Source organism: Betta splendens, chromosome 10, assembly GCF_900634795.4.
Source record: "Betta splendens chromosome 10, fBetSpl5.4, whole genome shotgun sequence".
Taxonomy (NCBI): Eukaryota; Metazoa; Chordata; class Actinopteri; order Anabantiformes; family Osphronemidae; genus Betta; species Betta splendens.
In genome coordinates, this window is record NC_040890.2 from 14,296,765 (window position 1) to 14,323,171 (window position 26,407).

Consider the following 26,407-nt stretch of genomic DNA (forward strand, 5'->3'; position numbering starts at 1 on the left):
TGTACTCCCCTCGGCGATCGCAGCCGAGCAGTCGACGGTGACAGCGCACGTCACAACCCATCCCCGCGAACCCGCGTCACTCACACAGCCGTGCCGCGAGTGGCAAATGGGTCCCCCCCCCCCCCACCCCGCACCCCCAGAATTTGCATAACGTGGCTAGTTCATTTCTCCCCACTAAATGTTCCGACGTGGAGCAAATTGAGAAACGAGCTGATTTTAATCACACGGACCGGAACCGAGAGCGCATAATGAGGAGCGGGGCCCGAAAGTGAGCGAATTAGCGGAGGTCACCTTCCAAAAACGGTTCACCTCCGTAATTACCTGGTGCCTCGCTGCTGAATGTCACCAGGCAGAGTTCCCCAAACCTGTGAAAGTTCTGCTGCATTTAAATGATGGAATCGAGGAATTAACCGAGGCTTTAAACGCGGCCCGGCCTTCGCTGCTGGGCTGCGAATCACAGCATTAATATTCCAGCAGATCGCATTCTGTTCGCTAGCTTTCCCATTTGCGCCTGGAACTCGCGCAGACATCAGCAGCGGTGCATTATCTCCCGCTGAGTGTGTTTTATAAGCAATGCAATATTGATGTGATGTAACGTCTGAAAGCCAATATTCTGCATTGGTGTTGGCCAGTTAGTGCACCGAATAATTACAACTCTTGCACTTTCTAGCATGTTTTCATCTATTTCCATCTGTTTAGCTTTGGATGAGAAGCACCTGAAGGCAAATATTTGCTTTAGTGAACCTGGACATTTTATTCAGCTTGTATATTTCAACACAGACTTGATTTGTGTGATTATCTGCCTACTATTAGGTCTGAGATGCATCACCATGCTGTAACAGCACAGATAAATGGTGGATGTTCTCTGCATTGATTCAACCATAATAATAATAATAAGTCAACCTCACAGCACAGTACGAGCTGCTGTTATTTTCCCGCTGAGCACCGCTTTCGTACGCTCTGCTCCGTGTTTGGACGCGCACGTGCCGTCCTCACCATGCGGAAGCAGCTCCGGACGCTCGGCTCCACGTTGCTGCCGCCGAACGCTGCCACTTCCCCCAGCTGGCGAGGGATCTGGATGGCTTCGTGCAGCAGCAGGCTGAGGTGGCGCTGGTCCGTCAGCCCCCCGGAACCGGAGACTTGACGGAATAAGTCTGCGGGGAAACGCACTGTGCATCAGGCAATTATGCAGCGGCTAATGTGATTACGCACCAGTGACTGTGTGACAGTGTTATCATTACATGCACATTTAGCCCAACTCAGTAAATTACAAGCGCTAGAGCAAGAAACAAAACTGCAATATAACAGTCTAACTTATAAAAAGTGTGCGTCTGAGATTGTCAGAATCGTAACAAAAGTCTGCTTTTTATCTATTTTTCATGGGTGAGCCCCACATCTCAGGTAACCGAGAGTAGTTTTGTGCAGTAAAACTCCCTGCAGTGACATATAGATAGAGACAGGACGGGTATTAGTGGCCTGGCTGGTCGGCGTGGAGATGAAAGAGCTGCATAAGTGGAGTCTTGTCAGGTTTTGAATGAGGCCTTTACCGAGCCGGGCTCCGACTCTGCCTGTCACCGAGGAGATGAATGCTGACAGGCATGCGAGGCTGCTGCACATTCTCAGTGTAAGCATCCTGCAGTATGTATGCCTGTCTTAGCGCAGTTATTCAACCCTACAGGGACAAAGCCTTGGCTCCACCACCTGCATGCTAAAAAGCCTGCTTTATACAGACCTCATAACCCGAGCCGAGGCATGTTTGACATTTTAAATGCTTGTGTTGGGCTGTTTCCTGCAGATTAGGTCGGAGTGTGGTACGTGTTGTAGGCAGGTGTTGTATTTCTGGGTTCTCCCTGCAAAAGCTGCGGAGGCTGGTGGCTGGTTTTATAAATAACCACAGTAAATTAACCACAGTTAATGATTCAAAATTAATGTAGGATGCTACTGGAATAATGAAATCACTGACTCATAATCAGAATAGTTGGAATAACTGAACTGTGGAAAACTCTGAATGTCTCAGAGTTAAGCAGGAGGCTGTGGTACAATGTGAATATTGATGTGATGGAAAATATTACCAGTCACAGCGTCTAACTGGGCCCAGAACAAGATGGCCGCCTGAGAATATTTTGAGCATGGGTTCGGCAGTGTTGCCTCAAACTTACCTGGAGCCCTAATGCACACTGTCACTTACCACAACCTACAGGTTTCAGCTCCTGGTGTCTGACTGACGAGAAGCAGCGAGAGAGAGCCGCACAAGGAGAGCGTGCACCGTTTGAATGGCGCCTTTGGCAGGCAGCGCTTTGACAAACCCCAGTGCGCTTAGCAGTAGTAAAGAAAGCTTTCCTCATTATGGCAGCTGAGTCATTTCCTCCATTACACTAAGTGGATTTCTTTGTGTAATATTGGCAATCAGGGCCATTTAGTTTTGGCTCATTGTTTGCATTTGAGGAAACGCATTAAGCACACACTCACATTTGTACTTCTCCTGGACGTCGGCGTTGCACAGGCTCACCAGCCCCATCTTGAAGCTCAGAACGCGCATCTTGCCATTCCGAGCGCTGCGGAGACAAAGGAGAGCGCGACGCTTTGACAGTGTGATGGGTAAATTACCGTCAGATCGCGGCGTATCGCGATCGCGCCGCCATGCGTCGGCGCGGTCCTGATGGGAGGGGACAAAGACCGGAGAAATTACACGGGTCAGAGCCGGTGGAATCAGTGCAACAGTGTGAAATTGTGTTAGAGCTCATCCAGAATAACTAAAGAGACTAAGCTGCAGAGACGCGGAGCGCTGATGCCCAAAAGATTCATAATAAGCTCACACAGAGACAGAAATGATCCTCAGACCCAGCGAGGGTCCCCTGCTGCTGAGTGGACGTTCTGATCAGTGTCCGTTGGCAACGCTAGTGAGTCGGACGCTGTGCTGTGGCCTGAGCTTAAAAGGGTCACGCTGGAAAGACCGGATCACTGTTCGCATCATGACTTCCCAGGTCTGGTGCCAAAACAGACTGGAGGAATTAACCACTGAGCTAAGAACCACTGGCACAACAACAAAACAGCGCAGGCTCAGCTAAAGGTAAAACGGATTCAGGAGCCACGTTTTATCAGAGAAGATCGTGTCAGTGAGGCATAGAAGTCAATCAGGGGCTCGAGTTTCATTTCCAGAACCTGAACTTTGCATCGAGTGTGACGAACAAACAAAAACAGGTGCCGTTATTCTTCATGCACCAAAAGAGCCCAAGCCAAAGAAAGCAGAGCAGAGCACAGCGTCGGAGGCAGGTCTGGAGAATTCCCATTCGCCGAGGCACAAGGGGAAAAATGAGGAGTCATAACGAGAGCAGTGCTGTTGTTCCCCTAATAGATTCTGTGTTATACGGGCTCCAGAGGAGGCAGCGAGCACACGGGGGGAGAGGGGGGGGGGGGTGCCTGTCAGCATCTTTAACAAAGTATCTGCTGTGTGCCACATGCCATCCTCCATATGCAGCCAGCGCTGCTCCTCAGGGGACACGTCTCTCCTGTAGCCACACACACACACACACACACACACACACACACACACACACACACACACACACACACACACACACACCCACACACACCCACACACACACACACACACACACACACACACACACACACACACACACACTTACCGTAGTGCACATCCACCGGCTGAAACACGACACATAAATTACACACGTACTGTAAACACACACACACCTAATTCAGATTCATTCCCACTATTTATTGGAAAACTAAAAGCAATTACTGAAATTTATGCAGAGGGTAAAATCTCCGATTGTCTCTCATTAGCGGCGCGTAGTTAAGAGCTACCAGCTGTATTTACAGCACCCGTGGGCTCAGTCCCGCGTGCCTGTGTCTGTGCCCTGAGTTGTCCCGTTATTTGGAGAAAGCACAGAATAGTCAATCAGCAGCAACGATGGGGTAAACGCTGGTGTGAAGGAGGATTTGTTGCTGCGGCGTCTCAGAAGGGACCACTGGCCCTCTGCCTGGACACCGCTATTCACACGCGCTGCCTCTTTATAGATGTCTGTTCTCCATTGAACGGCTCACATCAATCAGCAGACGCGCCGTTGTCCCGAGACCCCGAGGGTTTGTTTGAATTAGCTCCAGTAGTAATTGTTTACATCAGCATGAGGCCCCGAATAATGAGGCCGCGGGCAACACGATGCACTGCGTGCGGTCCTGTAGGTAACAGGTCATCCCAGCTGTATTGAATGGAGTTATTCAAACTGAGACCGGCTCTTCTCGTGTACAGGTGTTCCCTCTGAGCTCACGCATCATGAACACACTGTTACTAAACAATTACACTGTAAAAGTCAACGCAGCGCCATAAGATCGTAAACTGTAACGTCAAAACGAGAACAATGCAGCTTTTATTACAGGGGAGGTTCATAACCAGCAGCATCGGGCACCGACCTGTCGTAGACGTTGAGCAGCCAGTTGAGACACATGTCGACGCAGAGCGGGATGTTGACCAGGACGGACCTCTCCTCCTCCAGGCGCTCGTAGAGCGCCGTGAGGCCGTGGATCACCTCCACCACGTCCATCACGTGCTCCCCCTGCTGCAGCTCCTGCTCCCGGAACACGTCCCCGAGGCTGCTCAGCGCCACCAGGTCCACTGGACACACACACGCGTCACATCCTCACCGTCCGAGTCTTTTATTGTGACCGCGTATGCATTTTCATATTTAAGCATTTCAATAACGGGTAAAATAAGGTCAACCGCGTGCTGAAACCCAAACGCCCTCATTCACACGTACGTGACTGCACATTTAGTTTCAAAACACACGCGGGCACAGAGTGCGATCGTGGTCCCAGCCTCCACAATGAGGCCACAGGTGACAGCAGCGCTTATTCGCCATTTTTGCCCACTTACAGTAAACACTCGCAGATGCTTCGAGAGCGGTGACACAAATTTGATTCTGCTCTTCTAAACTAATTTGATGGGCCGTTCTTAGCAGCGAAGCCAAAAGGGTGTCTGTAGATGCCAGGTATAATTGGATAGCGCGATAATGAGGTAGAACAGACAGGGGAGATAGCGGGAGTCTTCTCTGCGCGGGACGAGGAACGCGCAAATGTATTTCTGATGGGCTCTTACGCGGCGTCGCTCAATCATTCACAAAGAGGGAGAGTTCTGCGCTTGGCAATTAAATTTTGTAACAATATCAACCAGTGGAGAGGAGGGTGAGATAAGGGAGAGAGGAGAGTCACTGGAAAAGGGCTTTAATGGTGGTGCTGAGGGTTTATTACAGCAACGCGGGGCGAGGAGGGGGAGAGAGAGAGAGAAAGCGAGAGAGAGGGTGAGCACAAAAGAGGAAAGTACGAGGTCAGCGGGAAGTTGGAGGTGATGGAAAATGCATAAGAAAAAAAAAAACTGGAGAAGAAGAGGCAGAAGAGGAACGAGGATGTAGCCGGGCAGCTACAAGGAGCTGCGACCCTGATGGGCACACGCGCTTCAGTCATGCGGCAAAAACTAATTGCCTTCTCTTTTGTAACTCAAATGGACCAATTAACAGCGCTAATTGCCTCACGGGCCAGAAACCCAGGTCTGGAAGCAAGCGAGGAAGGAATCAGGCGGCCGAGTGCCTCCGGTGGCTCTCGATTATCAATACTTTTGATTGCTGCGTTCGGAAACCTAAGCTACTGAACACGTCTCATTCACCGGCGACGGCGCGTCACGTCTGACTGATGACAACAGGGCGTCGCCGTACGTACGTCTCAGCGCCTTCTGGACGCGCCGCAGCTTCATAGCCGTCCTGTACGCCGAGAACTTGATGTTGTTCAGATCGGCTGATGGAGAGAGAGAGAGAGAGAGAGAGAGAGAGAGAGAGAGAGAGAGGGAGGAGGAGATTAGAGCAAATTAAAAGATGAAGGCAAACAAACCCATCCTGCACCGCCGTCGTGGATTTACACATTACTATCTTTCCTCCAGTCTATCAAACTATTGCAGAAGTCGTTAGGAGTGTTCTGTAGTGTGTGTGTGTGTGTGTGTGTGTGTGTGTGTGTGTGTGTGTGTGAGTGCACTATCTCCCTGCAAGCTCCCTGTGTCAGATCAGATTAACAATAAAAAACATGATGTTGTTTAATCCCAATTAATTAAAGGCTAAGCGAAAAGCAATCACACTGCGAGCAAATCGGCCCTCGTAGGTTAATGACGGCGGAAATATTGTCCCTGAGGTGTTTGGAATCCAGGGTTCCTAATGAGCTCTGTGACAGAGCCTTCAAAGCAGAAGCTGCTGCTGCAGCGGGAAGCCGGTGGGCGTCCTGGGTCAACGAGCGCGGCTCAGAGGGGGCTTTAATTGTCTCCTCACTCACCCAGCGCTTGGTACAGTTCTGTCATCTTTGGATGGTCCCAGCACGTCGTCTGGGCCTGATGGCTGCAGAAAGACAGAGCCAAGTTAAACCAGAGGCAGAGGAGAGGTGCAGTTCTAGGCCTGAAAGATCAGTAGAACGGACGATAGATGAGCCCAGACAGGCAGGTGTGGTAAAAGGTAGGAATGAGGGAGATCAGAGGGCAGGAAGTGACAGAAAGGGAGAGAAACGAGAGGGCGGGACGGGAAAAGCAGTCAGGACGAGTCAAACGCGATGATGGAGTCAGCATTCAGGCGTCAAAACACTGCTCCGCTGGGGAAACTCTGCCAGCGACCAGGACGCCTCGGCCCAAACTTACACATCCACCCTGCACTCCGGCTTCCTGCTCCACACTCACAACATATGCTATAAAAAATAAATCCAATAAAAAACTGTCAAGCGCAGCAAAAGAAAAGAAGAGGAGTCCGCCGGGCCCTGGGGCCTTTTCGGGCAGCACTCATCGTTTTACCCGTGCAAGTGCTCATTGATTAGGAGCCTGCAGAGTGCTAGTCAGACACTCCCACCCCCAGCGGTGCCGCGCTGTGGCCCATAAAGGGCCGACTAGCCGAGTAAAACAGGGCCCAGGAGGTTCTGCAGCAAATGATTAGGAAAATAAAAACTCATTCTCTGCACTAGACTGAACTGAACCAACGCTGGCACAGTTACAAGGCCGCACACACACCCAACAGAGACGCTGCCGCCTGTAAAACCACACGCCGAGCACTGATGAGCAGGTTGGGCCCCTGCGATGATCGTCAATTGTTGGACGGCACATCGGTTCCCGTGATGCGGACACTTACTTGATGTAGTAGGGCACTTTGTTAGGCGAGATGGCGCGCTCCCACGGTATCTGCACCGAACCTGCACACACACACACACACACACACACACACACACACACACACACACACACACACACACACACACACACACACACACACACACACACACACACACACACACACACACACAAACAGCCTGAATCAATCAATTCGAACATGGGCACAGGAAAGCCGACACGTCCACACAATGCACCAAGGGGGCCAAGAGAGACAAGACCATTGTTCGAGGCTTTCTCAGAGTGTTGATGCATAACCATGGGGGGGGGGGGGGGGGGGGTCCTTACAATGCATGAATATTCAGGTCATTCTGCACCATGACAATTACTCCACTAGTAATTAAATGTATATTATTTTTACCAACTTGCTACAGTGACGACACACACAGATGGGCTCTTGCTACGTGAGCCCCACGTTGCGTCTCTGAGCCAGTGTGACCAGGCAAACGCAGGTTTAAACCAGGCAAACGCAGGTTTAAACCAGGCAAGCGCCCGCCGTCAGCGGCCGCTTGAGAGCGGCAGGCGAAGGAGGGGATGGAGCTCGCGAGCGCTCCTCACCTCAAACGCGAGCAGAGCGACTGTTGTGATGCGCATCACGGGGGAGGGCGCTTCCAGCAGCGTGTGCAAACTGATGAAGACGGATGAACAGAGCCTGCAGCTCCACCTCCAACCCAAATACACCACCCCCCTGTAGTCTCAGCGATCGCGGCTCGACACGGCACGCGCCCACTTAAAATAGCAGAAGAGGACTCTTACTGGAAAGGAAGTGCTGCGATCCGGGTCCAAAGTCTCTGTGCGCGTCCTGGAGCTGCTTCAGCCGCTCCTCTATGGAGCCCTGAGGACACACACACACACACACACACACACACACACACACACACACACACACACACACACACACACAGTTAAATCAAAGGGAATGGTGAAATCATAGTCATGCAGCACACGCACCGCCTGCTTCTCCATTCGCCAACCGCCGTCGACTGCGGCCCCTCGTGAAGGACTTTCAAAGCTTTGGAAGCAGCAGGTAGGAAATTTACACAGAGATTAATTAAAAAAGAAGGCGTGAAATAGTGGAGAGCAGTTCCAGGTTGAAAGGCGCTGGAGGAGAAGAAGGGAGGGAGGTCTACAAAGGCCGGGGTGCTGCATCCACCACCACGGAGACAAAGTTGACTGCGTTTATTTTGCCTTTTATAAAAGCGTTTCACGTCGGTTTGTTTTTCTCCAAATGGGATTTAGCCGACCTAATCCTGCTCTATTTAAAACGTATTGGATTTGGCACATGAAGCGTCGTCGGCTGGATGTTTGAAAGGCGTCCTCAGACAATGGGAGGCAAATCCACTCGCTGTGAGGTGCGACGGCAGATAAGAAGAGGAAGGAGGAAATGTGAGTGGACTTGGAACTTCAAAGAGGAGCAACGGCGCCGAGTCACAGCAAAGAAAGTTCGATCCCGCGTTTGCATTTTTCACATTATGCACATTATTGCTCCCTTGCCAGAAAAAAACAAGATAAAAAGGGAAGCTTCTTTAATTGTTTGACTAATTCATCCATGACAAACATTTGCTGGTCAAATTAGAGACATTCTCATAAGTCTGCTCATCTCTCTTTCACACATGATGTCCGGCCAGTTTGCCTCAATGCCAAGAAAGTAAAACATGTGGACACATGGAGACGGCAGATGGACCAGGCCACAGGTTGATCTGCTTAAAAACAGCTTCCACCACCTGTTTCATACTCGAGCTTTGCTGATATGACACAGAAACCCAAGATGTGTGAGATGACTATCTCCTGGTGAGTCTGGATACTAAAAGCCTTTTATCGGTGCTGATCATCAGCGGGATTAGACTCTCTCACTTACTTCCTGGCCCGCAGACCCAAGGACACGCTACCCACGGATGTGGAGCGTTTCGGACTCAGCAGGAATGAACCAGTAAAAACATCCAAAAGAAACATCAGTGAGGAGCAAATAGGGGCTTACTCCTCCTTCATGTGAAGCTCCGACCGATAAAGGACGAGGTTGGAATCATATACATACAGAACTATGACAGCAGTTTGTGGGACACATCAGTAATAATGTGAAGTTCATCATCATAATCATCATAATCTTCTTCTGAAAGGCTTCTTTCATCATGTTTACTAACACTGACAGTTATTTATATCCCAGCTCATTCCATCCCACACACCACCATCAACAGCTGCCCATTGTCAGGGACTCGAAGCAGGCAGACGGCGAACCCACATGCACAGCACGGAGGCGATATTATAATCAACAAAAGGTTTATTCTTAAAGGCACGGTCAGACGGTCCAGGTCATACACGAAAAGGCTCGGCGAAAGTACAGACAGGGAACAGGCAAAAACTCACGGTAAGTAGATAATCCAGGGTCGGGCAGGATACACGATACAGACAGGAACACGCCACGAGAAACACGAACACTCAGGGAACTCAACTCATGAAACACGAACACTCAGGGAACTCGAATACGACAATCTGGCAGGGAACTAAGGACACAGGTGGTGGTTAAATACACAGTGACTTGATGACTAACAGAGTGCAGGTGTGGGTAATGAGCAGGGACAGCTGTGACAAGACAAGAAACCGGAAGTAAAGCTAAAACAGGAACAGAAACCAGGAGACTACCAAAATAAAACAGGAAACAACTAGAAACACAAAGCCAGATCATGACAGTACCCCCCCCCCATGGCGCCTTCCACGGCGCCTACGGAAGCCCCCCCCCCAAACCAGGGCGGGCGGAGGGTGGTCCCAGGCGGAGGGACCGAATCCCTACCCCTCAAGGTACATGAGCAGGGTGGGTGGAGGGAGGACCGGGGGAGGGCCAAAACAATAGTCCACAACAAAGTCCACGAACAGGGAAGACACGAAGTTCAGGGATTCCCTCACGGAGGGTGATGGCGTGGCGAGACCCTGCCCAGCAGCCGCTGAGCCAGGGTGGCACTCTTAGTGCCCTTGGGCTGGACCGATGTCCCCGGGGACCACCCCGAATGGCAACGTCCTCCGGGCGGACGCTGATCCGAAGGGCTGAGGAGTCGAGGCGGGCGTCGCCGCAGGAGGCAGCGCCATCCGGGCAGCAGGAGGCGCCGAGGGCAAGGCCACCAGTCCGGCGGCCGAGACAAGGACGAGGCAGGGACCAGCGGCGTCCTCCTTGGACCACCGCGACGAGAGGCGGGAACCAGCGGCGTCCTCCTTGGACCACCGCGACGAGATGCGGGAACCAGCGGCGTCCTCCTTGGACCACCGCGACGAGAGCCGGGAACCAGCGGCGTCCTTCTTGGACCACCGCGACGAGAGCCGGGAACCAGCGGCGTCCTCCTTGGACCACCGCGACGAGAAACAGGAACCGATGCAGGTGCGGCCGGAGCCGGGCCGCCAGGAACCGATGCAGGTGCGGCCGGAGCCGGGCCGCCAGGAACCGATGCAGGTGCGGCCGGAGCCGGGCCGCCAGGAACCGATGCAGGTGCGGCCGGAGCCGGGCCGCCAGGAACCGATGCAGGTGCGGCCGGAGCCGGGCCGCCAGGAACCGATGCTGGTGCGGCCGGAGCCGGGACGGGCGCGACCCCCTCCTGGAGGTCCGCCGGGACTACGACGGGAGCGACCCCCTCCTGGAGGTCGGCAGGGACTACGGCGGGAGCGACCCCCTCCTGGAGGTCGGCAGGACTACGACGGGCGCGACCCCCTCCCGGAGGTCCGCCGGAGCGACGGGAGCGACCCCCTCCTGGAGGTCGGCAGGAACTACGACGGGAGCGACCCCCTCCTGGGGGTCGACAGGAACTGCGACGGCGCGACCCCCTCCTGGGGATCCGCAACTGCGACGGCGCGACCCCCTCCTGGGGATCCGCCGGAACTGCGACGGGCGACCTCCTCCTGGAGGCGCAGGAACTGCGGCTGGCGAGACCTCCTCCTGGAGGCGCGCAGGAACTGCGGCGGGCGCGACCCCCTCCTGGAGGCGCGCAGGAACTGCGGCTGGCGCGACCTCCTCCTGGAGGCGCGCAGGAACTGCGGCTGGCGCGACCTCCTCCTGGAGGCGCGCAGGAACTGCGGCTGGCGCGACCTCCTCCTGGAGGCGCGCAGGAACTGCGGCTGGCGCGACCTCCTCCTGGAGGCGCGCAGGAACTGCGGCTGGCGCGACCTCCTCCTGGAGGCGCGCAGGAACTGCGGCTGGGCGACCTCCTCCTGGAGGCGCGCAGGAACTGCGGCTGGCGCGACCTCCTCCTGGAGGCGCGCAGGAACTGCGGCTGGCGCGACCTCCTCCTGGAGGCGCGCAAGAACTGCGGCTGACGCGACCTCCTCCTGGAGGTGCGCAGGAACTGCGGCTGACGCGACCTCCTCCTGGAGGTGCGCAGGAACTGCGGCTGACGCGACCTCCTCCTGGAGGTGCGCAGGAACTACGGCTAGCGCGACCTCCTCCTGGAGGTGCGCAGGAACTGCAGGTGCTACCTCCTCCTGGAGGCCGGCGGGCGCTGCAGCTCCAAGGGTGACGGGGACTGGAACGACCGCTACAGGGCCGACGGGAACGGGGAATGGAACGACCGCTACAGGGCCGACAGGAACGGGGTCAGAGACAGGGGTGACCTCTACTTGGCCTACGGGAACGCCCTCAACTTGGCCTACGGGAACGCCCTCTACTTGGCCTACGGGAACGCCCTCTACTTGGCCTACGGGAACGCCCTCTACTTGGCCTACGGGAACGCCCTCTACTTGGCCTACGGGAACGCCCTCTACTTGGCCTACGGGAACGCCCTCTACTTGGTCGACAGGGACAGGAGCTGGAACGACCTCAACTTGGTCGACAGGGACAGGAACTGGAACGACCTCAACTTGGTCGACAGGGACAGGAACTGGAACGACCTCAACTTGGTCGACAGGGACAGGAACTGGAACGACCTCAACATGGCCGACAGGAACAGGAACTGGAACGACCTCAACATGGCCGACAGGAACAGGAACTGGAACGACCTCAACTTGGTCGACAAGAACTGGAACGACCGCAACATGGCCGACAGGAACTGGAACGACCTCAACATGGCCGACAGGAACTGGAACGGCCTCTGCTTGGCCGACAGAAACTGGAACGACCTCAACATGGCCGACAGGAACTGGAACGACCTCAACATGGCCGACAGGAACTGGAACGGCCTCTACAGGGCCGACGGGAACAGGAACGGCCTCAATATGGCCGACGGAACAGGAACGGCGTCCTCCTGAGGAGCCGACAGGAACTGGAACTAGAACGGCCTCAATATGGCCGACGGGAACAGGAACGGCGTCCTCCTCTGAGGAGCCGACAGGAACTAGAACGGCGTCCTCCTCTGAGGAGCCGACAGGAACTAGAACGGCCGCAACATGGCCGACAGGAGCTGGAACGGCCGCAACATGGCCGACAGGGACTGGAACGGCGTCAACTCCGGAGCTGGCATGACAGCTTACAGCTGCCGAGCTCGACGGGGAAGACGTCGGGCCTGATTGGGTGGGGTTAACAATCGTCAGACGGGCGGTGCCCTCTGACGGGGACAAGGACGGAACTGGGGTCTGGGCAACACACGACTGATCTGGGGTCTGGGCGACACACGGCTGATCTGGGGTCTGGGCGACACAGGCTGATCTGGGGTCTGGGCGACACACGGCTGATCTGGGGTCTGGGCGACACACGGCTGATCTGGGGTCTGGGCGACACACGGCTGATCTGGGGTCTGGGCGACACACGGCTGATCTGGGGTCTGGGCGACACACGGCTGATCTGGGGTCTGGGCGACACACGGCTGATCTGGGGTCTGGACTAGGTTCGACTGGGCTGGGGCCTGGAGGCGACAGGGCTGCACCAGGGCATGAGCATGGCGAGGCTGACCTGACTGAGAGGTGGGACATGAAGCGGCCGCTGGCTGCAGGCCCGGGAGTTGCAGGGCCTCACGCAGGACAGGCTCCCTCAGGACGAGAGCGGCTGCTTCCTGGAACAGTTGTTCTCTCGCGCCCTGGTCTGTAGCCGAATTGGCGGTGTTATGAGGTGGGCGAAGAGAAAGGCAACTGGAGGAGAGCAGAGGAGGTGGACCCGTCGGGCGACGCTGTCTGGGATGCCTGTTATCAGAGGGACACAGTCAGTCAGAGAATCAAGGGGCTCCTCTGTCGGGGAAGAAGGCTGCTCGGTCCCCATGACCGAGACCGCGGGGCCCGGGCTCCTGGACCCGCGCCGCCGCCGTCGCCGTCCGGAGCAGCTGCGACTGTCCGTCGTTTGAGGCGCTGGGCGCGGTGTGGACCGGACCTCTGTACCGGGATCCGCATGGTGAAACGGGGCCGCGGCGTCTGGAGCTTGGGCTGGAGACTGGGGAAAACACGATTGAGCAGGAGACTGGGCAAAACACGATTGAGCTGGAGACTGGGCAAAACACGATTGAGCTGGAGATTGAGCAGCGCGCGGCTGAACTGGAGACTGAGCAGCGCGCGGCTGAACGGGAGACTGAGCAGCGCGCGGCTGAACTGGAGACTGAGCAGCGCGCGTCTGAACTGGGGACTGAGCAGCGCGCGGCTGAACTGGAGACTGAGCAGCGCGCGGCTGAACTGGAGACTGAGAACCGCGTGAGAGCAGGAAATCCTCCCAGGGAAATAACCATGGAGCTGGGCAGGTTGGTGCAGGCACGACGATCCGACGAGGCGGAGAGGAGGAAACCGAAACCATGCTTCCGCGGGAGAGTTATATTTACCGTAAAAAACAAAGAAAAACAGTCACTGACCTGACCGGAGGCTAAGTGCTGGCTGGGTCCAAGTGTGGCCAGATTGTTCTGTCAGGGACTCGAAGCAGGCAGACGGCGAACCCACATGCACAGCACGGAGGCGATATTATAATCAACAAAAGGTTTATTCTTAAAGGCACGGTCAGACGGTCCAGGTCATACACGAAAAGGCTCGGCGAAAGTACAGACAGGGAACAGGCAAAAACTCACGGTAAGTAGATAATCCAGGGTCGGGCAGGATACACGATACAGACAGGAACACGCCACGAGAAACACGAACACTCAGGGAACTCAACTCATGAAACACGAACACTCAGGGAACTCGAATACGACAATCTGGCAGGGAACTAAGGACACAGGTGGTGGTTAAATACACAGTGACTTGATGACTAACAGAGTGCAGGTGTGGGTAATGAGCAGGGACAGCTGTGACAAGACAAGAAACCGGAAGTAAAGCTAAAACAGGAACAGAAACCAGGAGACTACCAAAATAAAACAGGAAACAACTAGAAACACAAAGCCAGATCATGACACCCATCACTGCCTTGCATTAGCAGCATCTGCGGTGCGTGAAGTACTTGCTTTTTGTTTGTTTTTTGTGCAGCGAGCACTTGAACTTCATCATTCCGGTCAAACGGGCTTCCTGAAAGTGGATCAGGACAGCCAGAAGTAAAGAAGCATGGGATCCAGTGGCTGTTAACCAGACACAGGCTTGGCTCCAGGTTTAAGGAGGAGTTAAATCAAATCTTCAGGAAGCAGCGGCCTGTGACGGTTTTTGGCTACTAGCAGTTTAATAGGTTTTACACAGAGGACAAAGGCTAAACTTGAAGGAATCTTCTAAATCAAAAGTCCTTCCTGATCTGCCGCGTTTCGCTTCGTCCTCGTCTCCTCGCGAAGCGTTTCGTTCTGCGACAAAGACTCGGGAAGCAGCAAGTGAACAATGGCAATTACTGTAATTCAGAAGATTTGTTACAGGGATGTTCAAGTCATTATGCTGATATCAGAGCGGAGCAGGAATTAAATAATCAGGACAAGTTGAGGCACAACAGGAAGCGGAAGGGTGGTCTCATGGGAACACGGTGCTCTCATAGAGACGCGCCCGAGTGAGTGCGAGCGGCCTCTCGTTCTGCAGCAGCGATGTGAGTGACGCTCGCGGGAGAACGCAGCCATACATCCAGCGGCACAGCCCGACGAGGGCGCGTCCAGTTCAAGGAAATCAGGCACTTTATATTTGAAAGATTTAAAAGGCTTTAGGACTAAGTGCCTTCAATTCATTCAAGAAGTGAAGAATTCCTCTCCGTGTGAGAGGGGTCAAGTCAGGATTTGTTTCTTTTTCATCATTCATACATCAGATCTGGCGGATTTTGCGCTTGAGCTCTAGATTCGCGGCGTGTTAAGGACGACAAAGACGCGGGGCCAAATTAGCGGAGGGCTCGAAATGTGAAGAGGAGCTTAGCGCGGGCGTTTCTGAGGCCGCTCTCCACATTCCCCCCGCGTGTTGCTCACAACAGAAGCCACTTAGGAGCGAGTGCGGCCGCGGGCTGAGGGGTTTCCTGAGGTCGGATGGAACAGAAGCCAGAAGCACTCGCTGTTATTGCGCCTAACGTCAGACGGAGGATGAAAACATTCAGTAGCTGCTGCTGCATTTCAATACATTTGAAGCTTTAAACGACAGATGTTTTGACTTTCCGGCTTGTAGACGTGTAAAAACACCCATAAGATCGTTAGCTTTCATGTCAGGATGATTAATGATTATGAATAATTAATGCACTACTGTAACAGCTGCTGCGCCACGTGCGCGCTTCCTCCGTAACTTTGCACACGTCAATCACGCTCCCGTGTGAATTATTCGACTCCGAAACTCATCCCACACGCAAACAGCTGTAAGCAGCGAACACGACTGTCATGTTTGACGTTCCAGAGGAACTCGGGAGGAGGCGGGAAGAAACGATATAATTGGTGATGAATCCATAGATGTGGATATGATTGATGTCCTATGTATCTGGGCTTGTTGAATAACTCCAAGAATTGTATTTGTGTGTGTGGGTTGAGAGAGGAAACAGAAGAGTGGAGCTGGAGGATATGTCATATCACTTGCTTCATTTATTTGTGCGTGTTGTGTGTGTGTTGTGTTTGTGTGGTTTTAGTCTTTTGATCAGTTGTCACCGATTGAGCAAAATGAACAAACAAAATAAATAAAAGTCTGTACGTATGCAATTATGTTTCCATTTGTAAGTTGTGTGTTTTCGCTGTGTTTGGTTTCGCTGATTCTCTGATTCTTCAGAACACGCAGGCGTTCTGTCAGAAGTCAGGGTACGTGGTCGGATGCTGGATGTTTCTCCACGACTACAACAACTACCGACTCCGTCCACCACCAACTTCATGCGCTTCCTCTGAGTGAAGCCGTTATTTCTCTCTGCTCAGAGCTAATCGGCTGCAAACCTCTTCCCCGTCGACACCTGTGCCGTTTAAGTGAGCTTTAAGGTTTACTCATTCACTCCAGAGCTCTGCTTCCATCACACAGCACTCCGCGCGCCAACATTAGCTTAATTGATTCGGAATGAAATATGAAAAAAAGGAGATAAACAGAAACAAACGGCCGCCCTGGGAATGCGGTCACCCAGACACTGAATATGGAGTTTTAAGCCATGCCAGGGATGCGTGCGACTCTAAGTTTGTACAGAAAGGCGGCCTGTTCATCTCCTGATTGCATTACGGTTGCACAAGCCTGACGTGTGGGCAGCGACTGAGGCTCAGACAAACCCTGAAGTCGGGTTAAAACAGACATTACACCTGAAATAACTCCCTAATGTTTCCCTGGAATCTGATGGCGGGAGCAGCGGCTGCTAACGATGTCAAACAGACAAGGTGGACCCGGTGAACTCTACCTGAAGCACTTTCCATCTGCTGTTGAGATGCTCCAGGGCGCGGGCATTCTCCATCGACAAATGGACATCGGAGATAGCCAGCTGGTGAGCCAGATCGTTGATGTGCTTCATGCCCTCCTTAACCTGGGTCAGTTCCTCCTTAAATAACTGCAGCGCGAGAGGGGGAGAAAAAAGAAAAAGAAAACTGAGCGCGAGCGAGAGGAAAATGGAAAAGGGAGCAGTGGAATAAATGAGAAAGCAGATGAAATACAAAGCGTAATAAATAGAGAAAAATAACAGTCTGGGCAAGCGCCACAATGATACGAATAACAGCAATCTACTGAAAACTAATCCATTACTGCTTTCGCTTGTGTTTTAGAAGGAGTTTTGCTATAAACATGTAGTCGCTTCCTAAATAAATCTGAAAGGACTTTACGATATTGAGCTGAAACTGGCTTTTATGGAAGCAACAACACCAGATACAGAATCCTCTGTAAGTGATTGAGTTCATCTTCTATTGAACAGTATGGACGCATGTAGTGAAGTTTAAGCCATTTCGTGTGATGCTAATAAATGTATTGTGGATTTATGCAGATTTGCTTTTGTTTTTCCATCGGTGCGTTGACTCAAAGTGACTCAAGGCCTCGGACGAGGCCGATGAGGCACCTGTGGCGGCTGTGACAGGCGTCCAAACGCCGACACGATGGTCGTGAAGCGTCCTCCTTTCCTATGAATGGTGCTGTTGAACAGTTAAAGACGCCCGTGCAATGATTCAACAGCAGTTCATCTTCGTCTGAAGGGCCGCGTCCTTGTCGCCGCCTGTCAGATCACCATCGGCGCCGACGGGGACGTGCACGGAGGCGACCGACACCTCGTCCTCGCCGCTGATGATCTCACACCAGGGTTTTGGTGATGAGGGGGAAAAGAAAAAGTCGCCTGCCTCCGTTTTGATGTTTGTTTTGTGCCAGAGCGTGCTCTTTTGCAGGCTTAGCCGGAGGCGATCGCGCTGCCCCGCAGGTACAGTAGCATCCGCGCTAACGCGTGCGTGCGCGGGTGGGACGCGCAGAGACCTCTACCTTGGTGGCGTCGATGTGGTCCTGCAGCGAGTCGATGAACAGGTCTCCCACCGGCTCCCAGGCGTCCCGCACGCCCTCCGCCTGCTCCAGGGCCACGGCCAGCTCCTCCATCGCCGCCTGGATCTGGAGCAGGCGCTCCAGCGTCCTCTCCATGTGTCTGTCGTTGGAAACATAACTCATTACACTTAGATGAATGCGCCAGGAATGAAAAGAAAAAGGCAATCGATACCCGCAGAGCATGCAGTCAAACACGTTATCGATTTGAATGAAATGTCATTTCAGTCAGGCTAATAATGGAAGAGCGAAACTATTTTACCATCCAAAGGTCTTTACTTTGAGAAGACTTTTATTTGACTGATATTTCAGTAATCTTACACCTGATAAACGTTCTTCCCTAATAGCCTCTGTATTGGATTATAGATGCTGCATTGTCGAATCACATTATAACAATTATACTATGTGTGGTGCATTTTTTTACTGAAATAAAGTAAATGCGTTTAAATCCAGACAGATTCCACATAATGTGATGTAAAGGAGGAGTCGTGGACCTGTGACGGTCCACGCAGCGCGCCGTCAGCTTCTCCCACAGGTCGCTGGCCACGTTCGCCTGCTTCCACACCGAGCGGCTTACGTTCAGGATCCGCCGGCGCGGAGACACCTCTGCAGACAGGGCGAGAGCGTAAGCAACAAAGCCCAGGGAAGAAATACAAGGGTCAGACAAAGAGGGGAGTAACGATCGGAGGAGGATGGGACGGTCGCGCCGAGGATCACACGCAGGTCGACTGCTGCTGTGTTCCCCAGACGAGCGTCCGGCGATAAGAGCCGAACATCATGAGGAGAAACAGCCGAGCTCGTTATCGATCTGAGCAGACGGTGCTGTAGAGCCGGCCTAATTGGTCCCGGCTCGGACGCTTCCTCCAAACGCAGCGCGGCGCCACGCGACTCATCGGCGCGATTGAAAGGTTCCACCCGCACGGCTCCGACCCAGCGACCTCTGGGGCCGGGTCGTTACGGATCTGCGAGCATGATATCTTGGTTGGCGCAGAGTGTAAAGGGGAGCAGACCTTTTCCATCGGTCAGGGTCTCCTCAGGCTCCTGGAAGGGATGCTGAGCCAGAAAGGCCTGGGCGGACTCCAGCACCGAGTAGATGAATGGCCCCCGAGACTTGACATCTTCCATGAAGGCCTGTCGGGAGACAAACAGTGAAAAGGTATGAGAGACAAAGCTGTTGGCTTCTCCAAACAGCAGACGCTGAGAAGAGGGGTCCTGGAGGCCAAGCTACCCGGGCCAGTTTAACAGCACAACAGCACCTTGCTAAATGTAGTAGTAATGGTGATTTGTAGTGCTGGAACCGGTAGACCCAAGGCGACGTATCCAAATAGCGACTAGCTTGTTTGAACACGTTTGTTTCCCGCAGCAGTGACTGGAAACACTGGACGTCTGCTTGCAGGAGTCCACGCCCACTGGGAGCTCTGGTCAGCTGGCGACAGCACGCCCCCCCCCCCCCCACCCCACCCCACCCCCCCCCCCCCCCACCCCCCCCCCCTCATGCCAATAACAGACAACAGACACAGCGCTGGTATCACAGGCCTGCAGAGGCTCCCCTGGGCCCCGAAGGAAGCCGGCACCGCCGCATCCGGCGCCGACGTCTGAATTGGACAAAAACCTACAGCAGGTGCGTGAATTAACGCCAGGGATCCTGCTTCCCCCTCAAAGTCATCCATTTAGGCGAAGCCCATGTCCTCAATCCTCTTAGAGTAGGAAGAGATTACAACTTCAGCTGAGAAATCTACATTGCTCGCTGGAATTATGGCGCGGCTGCAGCGATGACAGTGTCCCAGCACCGACTGTAAAACTCCCAGCAGCGCCGGAGCCGAGTGCTCCCGATAGCGTCAGACAGTCAACCAGGAAGCCTCCAATAAAGCAAGCGGCGGTGTGTAAAGCTAGGGAGCATCCTCGCTGCCTTCCTCCCTTTCCTTGCGCCCTTATCGCGTCCTCATCCTCCTCAGCTCCCTTCCTCTCCACCTTCTCCCCACTGGAGCTGCTTTGCTGCCCAAAGAGGAGCTCAGCCGCGGATTCCCTCAGCCAGCTGTCACGTTAAAACTTTAATTCCGGCTAAATTTCACACTCACAGGCTTCGTCTTTGGTTGAAGGAACATTAAGAGGGAAGCCTTCAGATCAGATTAAGATATATTAAGGGAGCAGCAGAAAAAGTCGGCGGGAGGAAATGACTTCATTGACTTCGTCTAAACATGTTGATGGCATTTCTTTATTCTCCTCCCTCCAGACCATCCCTCTCAACGCTCCCCTGACAACACAGACGCGGATAAGTTTTCATTTAATTTTCCCACTCGTATGAGTCAGGGAAGATTTCGCAGCTGCTGGATGCACACAAAATCCCTCCCAGAGCCAAAGTGCTCGCTTAATGCTTTGCTTAACACCCGGCAGAACGCGAGAACCCACAAAACCCGTCTCCCCCACCGTAACTCCCCCGAACACATGCCGCTGAGCCGACACACGCCGACACGTGCACTCGGAATGTAGCACAGAGGCAGCTCAGACCAAAATGACATCAGAATAAATCCATTTAAGATTAATAATTCACATTTTTTAAAACGCTTTAATTCTCTATAGAAAACTGGGATGCAATTTCCCTCTCTGCTTTGTCACAGAAGTTTTGGAGGGGCCACACAGAGGCATCTCAGATTATAAAGGCGCTCTGTGGTGAAAGTGGGACGTTTATGGGAGGGGAGGGGAGGGAATGGGGGGGGGGTGGGGGATCATTTCCTTCCACTGAGGCTTGGAAAGATGGGAGAAGTGTGGCACAGAGGACAGCGTGACTTCATTATCTCACTGTCCAGTGCTAATAAATAAATCTCATAAACCTCATTAAAGCTGAAACTCACGTTCTGCTCCTTTTACTCGACGCGTCCAACCATTTAAAGGCCGACGGAGCAGTGGTTCCTGAGTCTGCAGCAGAGGCTTTGGCATCGCTGCGTTGACGGCTGCGTGTTTTTTTTTGCTTCCATTGTCCTGTTAATTGCGAGGACGATCTCGGTGTGCACCGCGCAGAGGTTCGAGCGGGGTGAAGTCGCAAGCCTTCTCCGTGTCAATGCCAGACTCTCAGAGTCACTGTCCAAACTGACAGCACAGAAAATTGGAAAGAGGGCGACAGGGAGACTCTGCTGTAGTTACAGAACCAATTACCAGTGTGTGTCGATGTCAGCGACAGTGTGTGTGTGTGTTTGTGTTTCCCAGCTTGTGAGATACATCACACCACAACTAAGGTGATGCACCGTAAAAATAAACGGCCGCTACCGGCATTTAACGCAACCTTCACACCCAACGTTACATATTTAACACTAAGTTTAGAACTTGACTTGAACGTGACTTATTTCATTCCCAAAAAACAATAATTGCTGTGCAATGTAGCCGCAGTCTGACATCCTGCTCGTTGCCTGGGCTATTTTTGAATCAGCCGACAGTGTGTGCGACTCAGTAACACACGTGCCTGCTGGGCACTTCCTGTCTGTGCAGACTTCAGGAGAGTCTGCCTCCGCTCCGCACGCACTGGGCTGCGTAACGCGTCAATTAAAAGGATTTCAGTGGGACGGCTTCCCTCCCTCTACACTGTAGGACATGCAGGGGTCTTTGCTACTGCCCTGCCAGTGGGTGATCGTACAGGAAAGCTGCTTCTTATGATCCATCTGATCCACTAAACAGAAGCTACTGACAGAACTGAGACACTTGCCCTTAATGGTTCTGTCAGTTTGTCCACTCAAAGCAGTCTGATATGAAGGAACCTGCATCCGCTGTGCGGCGACCAGTGACCGGACACGTTCTGGCCTCTGCGACCAACATTTAAGTGTGACTTGGTCTGAAATCAACCAAGCGCAGGTGCAAAGCGCATTTTGTCCCGAAACCGAAAATGACGACAGTCTCTCTCGAGCTCCTGACAGCCAAAAGTCAAATCGCTCTCCTGTCCACAAAAGCCCTTGAAGGGATTAAAAGCGACAGTTCAGGTCACTGAACCGTGGAGAAACTATCTGTGTCGGCGGGTCGAGCCGAGGCCCCTCAACGCCATCAGAACCGGAGACGCCGCAACGCCAAGACGGCTCCAAAGCACAATATGACGTAACAGCACAGGTTGTAGCGGTGTCGCCCGGCTGCAACTAGAGGCCCCAGCTGTCAACACGCGTGTGCAGTCAACACGCGTGTGCAGTCAACACGCCTGATGAGAGCGGGCTAAATCTGCACTGCCGAACACAACGGCTGCAGTCTGTCCAGCGTCTTAATTAGAACAGCTGCATTATTGTTCAATCATCCTGCTGCATTCATTCATTATTTCTGATTCAGATCATTTTGATAACTCATTTAAAATCAATTTATGACTGTGTATTATTGGAAAAATGATAAAGCAATGTGCACTGCAGCGTATCGAATATCGACTCCTACAATCAGTATCTCTTGATGACTGAGTTGCTCATAATCTGCATCTCTGCTCAGTTTTATACCAAGTTTCGGGTCGACTTTACTGTTTTTCCTCACTCGCACTTCTCACTCTCAGCAGGTGCTCAGACTAAACCAATGCACAGTCTGTTCTCTGCTCAGCACTAAACAGCAGGCAGGTATCGCCACCAGGCTGTGAACATACTGGAGCATCATAGCTGCTAAAGACCCACATCCTGCATCTCCCTCAGAGCTAGAAGACAGCGGATGCCCCATTAGACACTCGACGGACGGCGTTGATGAACGCTGACTGCTTAACTGGGCTGCAGCGAAGAACAAGTCGAGTTAAAACTATTCTGGGATCATTCTCAGCAAATCCATGGATGCAGTACAACTGGATGTTTGCCCTCGCTGCTCCAGCTCCAGCTCCATTATTATCAATGACAGCTGAACTTGAGCAAAGTTTCAACTATCTCGTATTGACCCGGGCTTCACAATAAACTCAGCTTTGATCAATATCCGTGACATTTACAAAAGCTGCCAGAAAAGCCTCTGATCTGTTCCTCACATCTCACCGCCGCTCCACGAAGCGCTTCACAGACGTCGCCTCAGCGCTGCATAACAGGCCGTTCGTTGCCACACGTGCACGTGCAGCTGCTCGGCGTGTTTGCATGCATTCGCAGGGCTTGTTAGCGCTGCTCACCTGGTGAAACTCTCTCTGGTGCTGCACGGCTCCCACGTCGCCTCCGATGGGCAGCTGCTCCGACAGCTCCTCGTCCTTGGCCGTCAGCCATTCTATGATCTCCTGCAGGGAGAGCTGGAGCTTCCCGCTGTTGTCGGAGAAGGCCTCTAGCCGCACCCTGCCAACACACACACACACACACACACACATGCAGGAAGTTCAGTAAACAGTGGCATTTTCCCCACACACAAGCAGCCGGCGTGCGGCCGTCGCTTCTCGCCGCCAACCAAACGCTCGGGTAATTTAGCCGAAATAATTTGGGCTGAACGGCCGGCCGCATCGAGACGCAGGTCTGCGCTTTTGGAGTGTGAGAAGGTCAGCGCTCGGCCGCTCCTCAGGCACACGCTCACATCTTCAGTGAGTCGGAAAAGAAAGACGCCGCCAATCTGTCGCGCCGTCGTGATCCCGTCACTCCGCATGAGGCTGCTCTTTATTGTTGCTGATGAATTTTTAACAAGCAGCTTGTGTTAATTAATTCAGACCTCGGTAACAACTCACTCTGTGCATTTATTATTATTGTTAATGTACAGTAATCAGCAGCTGCTTTAACGCGCTCTCTCACAGCGATTGTACCCTCATTGCTTAGCAACAGTTACCAAGCATGGCTGCTTTTTCAGGCGTGATCTGATCTGATTTCTCTACATATTGAAACGATGTTCATGGGGCTGTGGTGAACAGATACTAAGGATCCTATTACACATTTAGCCTATCTACTCTACTTTGTCTGCATAAATAATGGCGAAGATGCTGGATTTCTGTGTCAGGCACCCAATTTTGTGGATGTTTCCATTGACCCGTTAGCTACGGACCATTGCTCATCCTGTTAAAGCTCCCGGCAGCTGTCAGAGTGACAGGCAGCTGACCAGCCGGTCACAGACAACCATAGATGCTCACATCCTCTAATACAAGTCACAAATAACCTCAGATGCATGCGTTTGGAAAGTGGGAGGCAAGCGGAGCTTCCGTAGAACTGATAAAATCTGTCGGCAACTCCATTTGGACGTTTCTTAATCAAGGTCTCAGCGCGAGCGCTACTACAGAGCGTACATATCTGCGACGGTGTTAAATTATAAAACTGTCAGTCACGGGGAAGAAACAAGCAGTGTTGTGGGACACGTAAGATAAGATGAGTCACAGAGAGTCGCAGCTTGGCTCCGCGGGTTTGCTGGAGTAAACCACGAGCAAATAACAGGGAGAGTCTATCTGCTTGACACATGTGTGAGGCAGCCCCTCAACTGGGGGAGACGGGAGCTGGTGAGGGGGACGTCGAAAGCAGCCTCCCATCGTTTCCATCACCCACCGGGAGGAGCCAGCGCTCAAATATCATTATTCCCGCACATCACAATTTGCCAGCGCTGTTACATCAGAGATGATGAGTGGGAGCGAGAGCAAGAGAAAGAGTCACTGCTCATGACTGTAAATGAGGAGGAACATAATTGGACTGATGAAAACATAATGGAAGTCAGAGAAGCGTTTGAAGACGGCTGAGAAAAAACACAGGTTCAAATGTGGAACGTGTCCCCCGGAATAGCGAGCGTCCGAAAACGGGGGAGCGCTCGCAAATGAGCGGTGACAAATGAGGGATTAGACGTCGCTTCAGAGAAACGCAGGAAATGCCGTGAGACGTTGGGAAAGGAGACAGGAAGGTGAAATCAAGCTTGTAAGTGCACATTTGAGAAGAGGCAGAGCTCTTTGTTCAATCCCCGTGTCAGGAAACCTGTGTGAAGCCGAGCGCGCTGTCCTCTGGCCTCCTGTTACCCCCACAGCGCCGCTCGCTTTGGTAATTGAATCAGAGAGGAGCTGTTACTCTGTGCCGCCGACAGAGCAGGATCTCAGTCCATAACAGGCGCAACCCCCCCCAATGATAACACTGACCCACAGCATGAATGAGGGGTGTCAGACTCAAATCAGAGCAAAGCCAGGCCTGGGATGTGTCTAAGTAAGGTCGTCCATCAGCCGATGACCCTGGCACTTATGCTGGGACGCTTCAAAATGCAGAGAGCCACACACACACACACACACACACACACCAACCCATCACTGCTGCTTCCATTACACACCGAGGGTGAGACGAATAGCGCGCCGCCTGTGCTGTAATGGGATTGCCGTCACATGGCGGCTGCTGCCAAGAACAACTCCTGCCCCGCTGAGCTGCAGGTTCGGGTGAAGAAGCCATATTACATTCTACGAAAACGTCCCCATAGTCGACGTGGTTACGCGCTGCTGCGTTTGTGTGCAGCGCACAATTAGGAGCCGGGGCTTCACCTTCAGGCTAAGCTAACAAGCTGCACGGTAAACACCTTTAAAGAGTGATGCTCCCAGTGGCCGAGCTGCCAGGAGCCCTCGGGTACAGACAGACGGTTAGCATCATCGCTACGGCCGCGCGGCTACGTGAGCTTCACCTACAGCAACTGTATCTCAGGTTCGCCTCCCGAGGATCACGCTCAGCCGCTGTTTACCAGCGTGCTGCTAAATTCAGACGGAGCATTAACACCTTCCTTCTGAAGGGTGCTAAGTGCTTCATAGAGTGGCTGGAAATGTGTGTAGCCGCTGCTAACAACCACACTGCACCTAATCATGTAGCATTTAGAATACGAATACTATCAATATTTAGGAATATGGATGAGTTCAGAACAACAAAAGCATTTTGTTCCTTTTTTGGGGATTAGATTCATGATAAAGTGATAACACAAATCACAGAATCAACACTAGTGGCTCAACATTGTGTACAACACAAAACGGAGCCACACACTAGATTTACAGTCAGGTGAACTGGAATTAATAGTTGCGGGGAACACTGCACTTTCAGCTATAGATTTGCTGCTCTAGTGACTTTTTACAGCACCTGAACTGTGTGTGTGTGTGTGTGTGTGTGTGTGTGTGTGTGTGTGTGTGTGTGTGTGTGTGTGTGTGTGTGGGCTGAGCTCAGATTAAACTACGGCACGCTCGTTCACCCGGGTTCAGAAGTCACCCAGAGCAACAGAGGCGATGTGGTTTCAATGGTGCTCGGGGCCACGAGTGAAGCTTCAGATAGACAGGTGACAACTGTAGGGCTCGTGGAGTCTGCATGCAGTGGGCAGGAAGATGACGAGTTCGTCATGGAGGTCACTGTGGCGCGTTACTGTGTAACATAGAAATATAATCGTTCTCACAGCTTCAACTTAACAACTGAGGAATTCAAACCTTGTGTAGAATTAAATGACACGGTTGAGAGTTGGATTGAAGGTGTATCTAATAAACGATGAGGGTTTGTCTCTATAAGCAATGCAATGACCTTAATGAATGGACTGATGTGTGGGGCTTAGGATACTGGACAATCTGTT

At 52.8% G+C, this 26,407-nt stretch overlaps 1 protein-coding gene across 4 annotated transcripts in view; it reads right to left on the reverse strand.

Annotated features, from left to right (window-relative positions):
• The window catches only part of drp2 (dystrophin related protein 2), a 96,163-nt gene that overhangs the window by 14,788 nt on the left and 54,968 nt on the right, over positions 1–26,407 (reverse strand). For all 4 annotated transcript variants that reach the window (XM_055512248.1, XM_029164338.1, XM_029164337.1 and 1 more), the window contains exons 3-14: positions 23,046–23,202; positions 18,958–19,078; positions 18,442–18,553; positions 17,894–18,050; positions 16,839–16,985; positions 7,964–8,042; positions 7,170–7,230; positions 6,334–6,395; positions 5,734–5,808; positions 4,435–4,636; positions 2,470–2,555; positions 997–1,154 (exon numbers count right to left, since the gene is read on the reverse strand). In XM_055512248.1, the coding sequence (XP_055368223.1) occupies positions 997–1,154; positions 2,470–2,555; positions 4,435–4,636; positions 5,734–5,808; positions 6,334–6,395; positions 7,170–7,230; positions 7,964–8,042; positions 16,839–16,985; positions 17,894–18,050; positions 18,442–18,553; positions 18,958–19,078; positions 23,046–23,202 (1,417 nt within the window). The remainder of the gene's footprint in view (positions 1–996; positions 1,155–2,469; positions 2,556–4,434; positions 4,637–5,733; positions 5,809–6,333; positions 6,396–7,169; positions 7,231–7,963; positions 8,043–16,838; positions 16,986–17,893; positions 18,051–18,441; positions 18,554–18,957; positions 19,079–23,045; positions 23,203–26,407) is intronic.